A 9,159-nucleotide genomic window follows, 5' to 3' on the forward strand; every position below is an offset into this window, starting at 1 on the left:
GAACTATTTTGCTCAAACCTATGGAACACCTACCTGACCCAGTACTCGGAATGCGACAAATACACACCACATCATATTACGGTCCATCATATTACGGTCCATTAAACCCGCTAAAACCAAAAACAAGTTCGGAATTTAGCTACCTTTTCTTATACTACTCCATCCATTCCTAAATACAAGTTCTTTTAGAGATTCTTATATAGACTACTAACGGAGCAAACTGAGTGAATCTACAATTTTAAATACGTCTACATTCATTCATATGTAGTTTATATTCAAATCTCTAAAAAGACTTATATTTATGAATGGAGGGAGTAGATTTTTGCATGGGCAAAAGTTTTACATAGCCCTTCATGCCAACTAGCGGTACTACTTCAAACCGACATTAATCAATCAGTAGTTGGATGATTAAGGCGGATAATACCACTTATCACCATCCATTAAGCATATAAAAAAATCATAAAGTTGACGCCGTGCGTTTTCATTAATATACGGATTATTATTTCAGTGAGAAGCGACATTTTTATGGATAACGAGGGTCTGTGATGGTTTCGTCGACCTTAAAACTCCACAACTTTAACCCGATTTTTCGATAAGCATCGTCTGCGTTGTGATCGGCCGATTTTATAACAAAGAAAAATTGAGAACTTTGTTCGTCGGAGAATGAAAAAGGAGACGAGGAAGACGACAACTGAACCCCGGGAGTTCGCGGACGACGGACCGCTCGCCGACGCTGACGTGCGGGCCATCGCGCCGTCGGGCACGCCAGGCTCTCCCCGGCTCGTTATCTCGGCGAGCAGAGCACCGCAGCGCGCACACGCGTCGCTCGCTCGCTCGCTCGCCCGGGCGCCTCCTCCTCCCCGATGGCCACCGTCGCCGCCTCGCTCCCGCTCCGGGCCGCCGCCCGCGCGGGCCCGGCGCCGTCCCGCCTGCCCTCCGACGCAGCCTTCTTCCCCGGCCGTCCGTGGCAGCGCGGGCTGGCGGCGAGGGGCCGGCCCCGGGAACCAGTGGGGTGGTTCCGGGCGGAGGCTCTCTCCGGCGGCGGCGGCGGAGGACCGCCGCGGAGGGAGCCCATGGCGCCTCCTTACAACGTCCTCATCACCGGTTCCACCAAAGGTGCTGCCTTTGTTCGTTTCACACCGATTTTGTCTCTGAACAAGAGTTCCGCTGAATCAATCAATGGACGGATGGCCGAGCTTGAAATTGGGGACAAGGATTGATTTGTGATTCAATCGTGGCGTACATTGTAGAGGATGATAGAGGCGTAACACATCACTTGTCGAAATTACATTGATTGGCTTCAGTTAACATCTGTTAGCTCTTGCTTGCTCAGTGACCTCTGGATGCATCTTCTTCAACAGGTATAGGATACGCGCTGGCAAGGAAGTTCCTCAAGGCTGGTGACAATGTTGTAATATGCTCAAGATCAGGTTAGAAAGAAACACCTGCTTTTAACTGTTACTTTTCTTTAGGTGTTTCATAAAACAAATTGATGTTTAAGATGCATGTCAAATCGATCCGCGTTTAGCAGTTCCTGCACTTATATATTGTAATAATATATACGATCCGCGTTTAGGCAGGTTCCAACTCTTTTAGATCATTGATCTGTTCAAAGAGGCTTTTTATGATTGTTCTAAATGACAAACAAATCAAATGTTTCGATATTGTTGAGACAACTTCCATAAAGAATGAAATGGACACATGCAAGTTCCGATTTATACCAGCTTAGTCTTTTCTTGACATGCAGTCTACTCTATCCTCTACAGCTGAAAGGGTAGAATCTGTAACAAATGACTTGAAAAAGGAATTCGGAGAGCAACATGTGTGGGTACCTACTGCTGAGCTACTTGGTCCCTATATTTTCATTCAAGTTTTGTTCATAAAAATCGTCAAAATAGTACAGTGCAACACGTTTAACTCCATAGTCTCCTTTTTTTGTGCTATGATAGGGGACTGTCTGTGATGTTAGAGAAGGAAAGGATGTGAAGGGGCTTGTGGATTTTGCGCGTGACAAGCTGGAGTATATTGATATTTGGGTACATAGTCACCCCTCCCTCACCAAACACTTGCATTGCACATGCACTTTCATTCCTGTTCGTTCTGTTTTAGTATAGCTATGACAACCACTCGCTATGAAATGACATCGATGCTCACTGCATACTTACCCTTATTTGAAATATTTGATAGTTCAGTGCTTGATGTATGAATTGTGCTGTGCAATCCTCATTGTTGTGCTTGGAAATTGATAGTCAGCTTTCCGTAACTGTTTAAAGTTCAATTGCATTAAATTGAAGGGCTCTGTTATGTCATAATTTTTTTTGGAATTTCTTATGAATTATTTCTATTGATGCAGATCAACAATGCCGGATCAAATGCATATAGTTACAAACCATTGGTGGAAACCTCTGATGAGGCTCTAATGTAATTCTCTATCTCTATATTGACAAGGCTTGAACAAGCACACCTTCATTCAGTTGCACCTCGAGTGCCAATAATTCATTGACCCTTTTCTTTGATTTAACAGTGAGGTGATCACCACTAACACTCTTGGATTGATGCTATGCTGTCGCGAGGTATTACTTTCCACTCAATTTGTCGTATAGTATGATGACTGCTGAAGAATTCCAACATTCATCGTCTTGCCATCTTAGGCAATAAATATGATGTGGAACCAACCTCGAGGTGGTCACATATTTAACATTGATGGCGCTGGCTCTGATGGAAGGCCAACCCCAAGGTACCATTTCCGTTTGTTCTCATATGTAGTAATTCTGGATACTCAGCTGAGTGTGCTGTCACATGATTTCGTTTTACTGCTCATATAGTTTGAACCTGAGGAATTGAACATAGTGCGATATGTCCTGTTCTTTTGACGCTGATATAAGTATCTCCTTCCGTTCTTCTCCACATGTGTGTATTGTACTTGACATACTGAATTTGCATGGCCATATGGCAGTATCAGTTATTTGTATTAAATTAAAGTTGTGGACAAAACGAAATACTAAGGAGACAGACTCAATCATCTTTTGGTGAACTAGTAGTCTTGAATTTTAAGTAATTATTATTATAATCACCAGGTTTGCCGCTTATGGTGCAACGAAGAGAAGTGTGGTGCACCTTACAAAGTCTCTACAGGTAAAGATAACATGTGTGGCGATTTAACCTGAAATGATTAGTTTCTGTTTGAGCAGTCCAATGAAGCATTCTGAAATAATGAACTATTTGCTGTATTGTAACCTCATGAAATTGTCGATAGCCTCGAAGCACAAACATTCAACAGTACAATGAGATAACTACTGTTTGACAATATTTAGAGTCATGTTAAATTCCCAAGTAGTTGCTCCCACAAACTCATATTTGGGAAATCGTAAAGCTCTAATCATCCATAGAGAAAATAATAGGCGATTTATTGCTGTGTGCTTGAACTTGGCAAAGTGGCACGGATCTTTATTAAGTTTACATTTATTTCCACAACACAACAAAGCCTTTTGTCCCAAGCAAATTGGGGTAGGCTAGAGATGAAACCCCACAAAAACTGTGAGAACCCAAAAGAGAAGACATAAAGTACAAGCAAGCAAAATAAATCAAGGCAGTATACTGGTGCAGGTCACAGCTTTGCAGCATTATTAGAAACTGTGTGGAGAAGATAACATGATTCTTATTGCAGGCTGAGTTGCAGATGAATGAAGTGAATAATGTCGTGGTGCATAATTTATCGGTACACAGCTCCACCCTTTCTTTAGTTTTCTTTTGTATTCTAGAGTTCCTAATTATTCTCTCGCATAAAGATAATTAGAAGTTGGCGTGGTTTAACTAACTAGTTTGTGTAAGGTTGTAAGTATTGGTCAATGGAATATCCGTATAAGTAAATGATCGCCTTTTGTTTCTAAGTTCTGTTTACAACTCTGAAAAGGATAGTCACACACTAACAGTAAGTACATAACTAATTTTTGCAGCCTGGCATGGTTACGACTGATCTTCTTATGTCTGGTGCTACCACAAAGCAAGTAAGGGATAGACACAATTTCTTTCTGACATTCTTTTTCTTTTTGCCATTGTTGATAAGATAATTCATGGTTACTAAATTGTGAATTTTACTGATGGCAGGCAAAGTTTTTCATCAATATATTAGCTGAAACTCCTGATGTGGTGAGAGCTATGCCATTGTTCCTGTTCTTTTTACAGGGCCATTGGTCCTTTTCCTCCAGAACAATGTTGACTCTTCTTCTAAACTCTAAAGCTTATGTTTGGCTGCAGTAGTAATAATTTTTAGCTGCTTTAGGCCTGTGTCCATATGACGTGTAGAAGCGTCCGACCACTTAGCTTGAACGTGGTCTCCAGACTTGTTTATACGTTCCTGAAATTTGTGATGCATTGTCGAAGGGCTGTTAACCTTTTGTGCTTGCTTTAACAAAGTTGAAAAATGGTAGCACGAAGTTCTTCAAAAATGGTAGCATACATATGTGATTCATATGTTAGTTTCAGGGTGAACACACATTCATACTTATCAAATGTGCACAAAAGGAATAGCTGATCTAATATAAATTGGCAAACTTAGCTTTCGCAGCTTATAACTGCGCTTAAAAATCTTAGTCTATCCATGTCAGGCACAGTTTTCTTTTAGAGCGATAGCCTCTAGTTTCATTTTGTGATGGATATCTGTTGATGATTCAGCTTAATGTTATTTATGTACACTTTTTAATCATATGATCTGTTTGGTAATGTGGGTAATATAATAATCATGTTGACTATTAAAATAGGTTGCGGATTACCTTGTTCCAAACATCAGAGAAATCCCTACCAAGCAATCCATGAAGCCGACTTACATTCGCTTTCTCACAGGCTTGAAAGCCTACTCCAGAATATTTTCAGTAAGAACTATCTGAAACCTGGGGAGGGTCTTCTATTAATCTTGGACATCCCCAACCAATGTCAAATTTACTGTGATAATCATTCTTCCTGATTTTATTTGCAGAGAATTGCTTTTGGTGCTCGTAGGAACAAGTATGTTGCCGAGGATTAGTTTTCTTACTGCCATCTTCCAACCCAGAAGAAACCTAGGGATATTCTTGTTATCATATTTTAGAAGTCCATTCTTTTCCTGTAAAAATAGGATGTATCACCCCAAGGGCATCTTGAGAGCACAACAATGTACTACTCATATATACAATACATGTAATTTGATTAAACCTCATCAAATTTATTGTCATTGATTGAATCATTCACAGTTCACTGGATTATTTATGGACCTTGTGATCTAGTTGCATGTTGCATTTTCAATGCAAGAGGAGCCCATGATACATCTATGCACCTACACATTAAGGCTGAAGCCATTTTTCCTTGTTACTTCCTATAACTTGTGTAGTCTTGCCTAACTTATCTGTTGGGGCGAGTTCGTCGTGCAATTAAGCACCTATGATCAATTTATTATGTTTGTACAACATTTTTTTCGTTGAAAGGCATGCAGGATGGCATTGCAACGACAGGACATGGTCATGCACTCATGCTGGCATGCTGCTACCTTGCTGCTAGGTGTTTGGCGTAATAGGATAGGACTTTGATCACATCTCACACATCCAGATTGCCTGATAAGTCAACCTCAACACTTACTACTGCACCTAAATTATCATTCTGGTTATTTACGTCTCTATCACATTCCTGATAAGTTAATGTGATGTGCACCATTCGTGGATTTGGCAGCGTATGCTCATATTAGATAATCATCCTTGTTGCTTCCTTACCATTTTGAGAAAGCTTTACTTCTCTGCCAACCTTTCCATCCATACAAAACAACTGTGAATTGTGATGAGTTATGTTAGTCTCTTACAAGAACTGTATAAAAGGGTGACTGGCTTTATAGAGAAGGACACTATCGCTCACTCTTCTTGCTAAAGGTATGACATACATTCCCGGTTCCTTTTGCTTCCTCGCACATACTGGTATGAGCATCACAATTTGTTTTAGTTTCTCTTATGGTATTTTAGTGCATTCTTTTTTCTAATATAGGATGCCAGAGAATTGATGTTCTGCTTGATCTCCACTTTGTATTTGGAAATATTTTCTGTATCTATATGGGCACATGCCCACGTTAACGAAATATACAAATTTTACGATTGATTCTGTCTTTTTAGTTACAGAATCTCAACACACAGCCATACTGCATCATCATGATGCACGCATCCTTCTTTTTTTGGAAAGGGGATAACCCCGGCTTCTGCATCATCCTGATGCACACAGCCATACTGTATTGTCCTTTTGCAAGTTTGCAATGCCTTGCTTCTAAAGAGAGTTGCACAATGTAATCTTTTCTGATTTCCTTGATCTTTACTGACACGTGGTGAGCTTGATTTGCAGAATGATGTCCAACGACAAGCCGACAGAAAACAGCGACTCTTCTTACATGTCAGGCATACTGGCCAGCTGCCTTCTCAGGGCAATGCAGCCGACAAGGAGTTTACTTCGCTGGACCGACGATCTCCATAAGATCTTCGTGGAAGCTGTAGAGTATCAAGGAGGCCCCTATGGTTTGGTTTCTTGAACTTTGAGCAGACAATGTCAAACAATTCATTCTCTGTTCCTTGGATCTGAAATTTCTCGATGAAGCTGATGCTGTGCTATTCAACTCCTGCAACTCCTTAGAGGCATACGATGCCAAACGATTCATTTTTCTGTTCCTTGGATCGGAAATTTCTTGATGAAACTGATGCCGTTCTGTTCCACTGTGCCGCCAATTCCTTAGAGGCGAAGCCAACTGCGGTGAAGCAGAGAATGGAAGCTATGGGAGTCACAGGTCTCACAATTTGGAACATAAAGAGCCACCTTCAGGTACCTCCTGCCCTCTTGCAGCTCTTCATAGATATACTTTGAGGGTTTTCGTTCCGCGGTGCGGGATCTCAACACACTTGGCTTGCTCTTGCGTGCCAGAGATACAGGGAGAAGTGCAACTTAGGAGCTGAATCTCCGCCGGATGTCCTAAGCACTGCATCACCAAGCAAGGGAGTGGATAATGTGTATGGTTCCGCATGCTCTGTGTTCTCTATTTATTTATTTATTTATTTATTTTAGAACTGGCTGCTGATTGATTGCCGTGCTTGTTCATAAGTTCTGTAACTTGTTCTGGTGTGCAGGACATCTGAGGCTGAGATGGTGGTGGACAGTGATGCAGCAATGGATCTGACTGGAATGGAGGTCTAAATTCTGTTTTTATTCAACTGAAAATTTGGAAATCGTTCGTCACCTGTTCCTAATTGCGTCTATCTTACCTATGATTTAGATGGTGAGCTATTTGCTTATGGATGACACGGAGGTACAGTTTTCTTCACATGCCTGGAAATGCACTTGATCTATGTGAAGGTGTGATCTGTGATCTGCGTCACCTCTTGCAGATGGCGGATAACGCATTTTCCGTGGATGAGTTGCAGGTACATTGAAAGCATATGCGTATTTATATTTATATGCTAATACACTACAACACTTTGCTCTTGTTTTATGTGAAATAAACCGAAAAATAAATTTTGATGCAGACGATGGAGAACGAACTGATGAATGCGATCCAGGCATGAATGGATTGTCCAGCATTGTTCTCGGAAAACCTATCTACCATCTTGTTTACTGTAAGGTGTACGGACCGGCGGTACGGTTCATATACGATCCCCTTTTATCACACTTGAAACCCTTTCCCTGTTTCAGCAGTATGGTTAACTCCCATCTTGGCCTGCATCTATGTAATCACTATATTGGTTTCAATTTGGTTGGGGTGCGCCTAGCCCCTGTGAAAAATAAATTTAACGTCGTTGTGGGCACATGCCCCACACATCAGATTTTGAACTGATAAGAACAGATACTACTCTTGGTGGCGCGAAGCATCTTCATGCTTCGCTATCAAGACAGATCGGCAACCGTGTTTAGCCCTGTTTGTTGTAGTTTTCGTCTAACAATCGCTGTGATCTGGCCTGGTACCATCGCTGATAGCCTAGCCTGGACAGTGGACAAGCATATACTATCATCCAAAGGCAAGACCTGGTCAGTCTTATAGTAGTACATTTCAGGGCCATATAACAGTAGAGGGAACACACTTGCCATACAGGTGTCTGCTTAGTCGTGCGATCAGTCGTGGCTCCTACGTAGCGATTGATCTCCAGAAACCAAGCACACGACGTATGAAGCGAAGATAAGGATGTCAAGCACACGACGTATGAAGCGAAGATAAGGATGCCAAGCACAGTTCGTGTTCGTCCCGTTGATGCACCACGGCCACCTGATCCCGGCGGTGGACGCCGCGCTGCAGCTGGCCGCCCACGGCGCGCTCGCCAGCATCGTCGTCACGCCGTCCTACACTGCGCGCCTCCGCCCCGTGGTCGAGTCGTCGGGCCTGCCGGTGCGGCTCGTCGAGCTCCCGCTCGACCTCGCCGGCACGGACGACGTCGACCAGATCCCCCTAGACCAGGAGGCCGCCTACATCCTCGCTGCGTCGCGCCTCCTGGCCCCGCTGGAGCGCCACCTCCGCACGCACGCGCCGCCCGCGACGTGCGTCGTGTCGGACATATGCCACCCGTGGACCTCCGGCCTTGCTGCCAGCCTCGGCGTCCCGCGGCTCAGCTTTCTCGGCATGTCCGCCTACTGCCTTCTCTGCCTGCAGACGGAGCACCATGCCGCGGCCATTCGCAACGCCTATGCCGCCATTGACCCCTACTGGCACCTCATCCCCGAGGAGCCGGTTGAGGTGAAAATGCCCACCGCGGCCCCTGGGTTCCTGCGGCTACCGGCGTGCAAGGATTGAGTTTTTTGGACCAATTACTAGTCCAAAATTTCTGTTAATACCTGCATATTGATTATGTGCTTGACCATATGTCTCTGTCCTGGGTTTGGTTGAATTAATTAATCTAAACCTTGAACCAAAATTTCATTTAATGTGGCTTGAAGATTGAGTTATTCATATTTAAGGTATTGCTTGGTCCTAGTTCTAGCTATAGGATATGGTTCTTGATGCTGGTTTCTGATTCACTAGGTGTTTATACCAGAGTTGCCAGAAATCCGGGTGGCCCGGGTCGAGGAACGGGGTCGAGGATCGTCTTCTGAGCGAACAAGGGGTATACATCTCCGGGACGCCAATTTCTTAGGTGGGTCACGATCCACTTAATTTCGGGTCGATTCATGGAG

The 9,159-nt window shown here is 43.3% G+C and overlaps 3 protein-coding genes and 1 pseudogene across 4 annotated transcripts; 3 read left to right on the forward strand and 1 right to left on the reverse strand.

The window, feature by feature from the left end:
- Positions 1–671: 671 nt before the first annotated feature.
- On the forward strand, positions 672–5,225 carry LOC123087369 (chlorophyll(ide) b reductase NOL, chloroplastic). The gene is made up of 13 exons (XM_044509365.1): positions 672–1,116; positions 1,362–1,430; positions 1,767–1,828; positions 1,950–2,036; positions 2,354–2,421; positions 2,525–2,573; positions 2,652–2,737; positions 3,078–3,135; positions 3,668–3,718; positions 3,957–4,007; positions 4,108–4,149; positions 4,761–4,871; positions 4,976–5,225. The coding sequence occupies exons 1-13, from the start codon at positions 864–866 to the stop codon at positions 5,021–5,023; spliced, it is 1,035 nt and encodes a 344-aa protein (XP_044365300.1). The 5' UTR covers positions 672–863; the 3' UTR covers positions 5,024–5,225.
- A 263-nt stretch (positions 5,226–5,488) lies between these two features.
- Positions 5,489–7,815, forward strand: LOC123087370 (protein PHR1-LIKE 3). Of its 2 annotated transcripts, XM_044509367.1 has the most exons (8): positions 5,489–5,894; positions 6,355–6,524; positions 6,740–6,825; positions 6,925–7,010; positions 7,128–7,188; positions 7,274–7,306; positions 7,386–7,421; positions 7,524–7,815. In XM_044509367.1, the coding sequence occupies exons 2-8, from the start codon at positions 6,356–6,358 to the stop codon at positions 7,560–7,562; spliced, it is 510 nt and encodes a 169-aa protein (XP_044365302.1). In that variant the 5' UTR covers positions 5,489–5,894; position 6,355; the 3' UTR covers positions 7,563–7,815. The 2 variants fall into 2 exon arrangements, with proteins under 2 accessions (XP_044365302.1, XP_044365301.1); XM_044509366.1 differs by having other exon boundaries at positions 5,489–6,524.
- Positions 7,752–7,890, reverse strand: LOC123088705 (uncharacterized; annotated as a pseudogene).
- A 308-nt stretch (positions 7,891–8,198) lies between these two features.
- On the forward strand, positions 8,199–8,779 carry LOC123083983 (UDP-glycosyltransferase 73E1-like). The gene has a single exon (XM_044505815.1). It carries the CDS (start codon positions 8,243–8,245, stop codon positions 8,777–8,779), a length of 537 nt encoding a protein of 178 aa, XP_044361750.1. The 5' UTR covers positions 8,199–8,242.
- Positions 8,780–9,159: the final 380 nt, after the last annotated feature.

The sequence above is a fragment of the Triticum aestivum genome, chromosome 4A (assembly GCF_018294505.1).
Source record: "Triticum aestivum cultivar Chinese Spring chromosome 4A, IWGSC CS RefSeq v2.1, whole genome shotgun sequence".
In the NCBI taxonomy this organism is placed as follows: Eukaryota; Viridiplantae; Streptophyta; class Magnoliopsida; order Poales; family Poaceae; genus Triticum; species Triticum aestivum.

Coding starts and splice junctions, on each gene's coding strand:
- LOC123083983 (XM_044505815.1), top strand. CDS start 8,243: ATGCACCACGGCCACCTGATCCCGGCGGTGGACGCCGCGCTGCAGCTG.
- LOC123087369 (XM_044509365.1), top strand. CDS start 864: ATGGCCACCGTCGCCGCCTCGCTCCCGCTCCGGGCCGCCGCCCGCGCG. Junction 2,738..3,077: donor GATGGAAGGCCAACCCCAAG/GTACCATTTCCG, acceptor TATAATCACCAG/GTTTGCCGCTTATGGTGCAA. Junction 4,008..4,107: donor CTGGTGCTACCACAAAGCAA/GTAAGGGATAGA, acceptor TACTGATGGCAG/GCAAAGTTTTTCATCAATAT.
- LOC123087370 (XM_044509366.1), top strand. CDS start 6,356: ATGATGTCCAACGACAAGCCGACAGAAAACAGCGACTCTTCTTACATG. Junction 6,826..6,924: donor ACATAAAGAGCCACCTTCAG/GTACCTCCTGCC, acceptor CTTGCGTGCCAG/AGATACAGGGAGAAGTGCAA. Junction 7,011..7,127: donor AGCAAGGGAGTGGATAATGT/GTATGGTTCCGC, acceptor TCTGGTGTGCAG/GACATCTGAGGCTGAGATGG.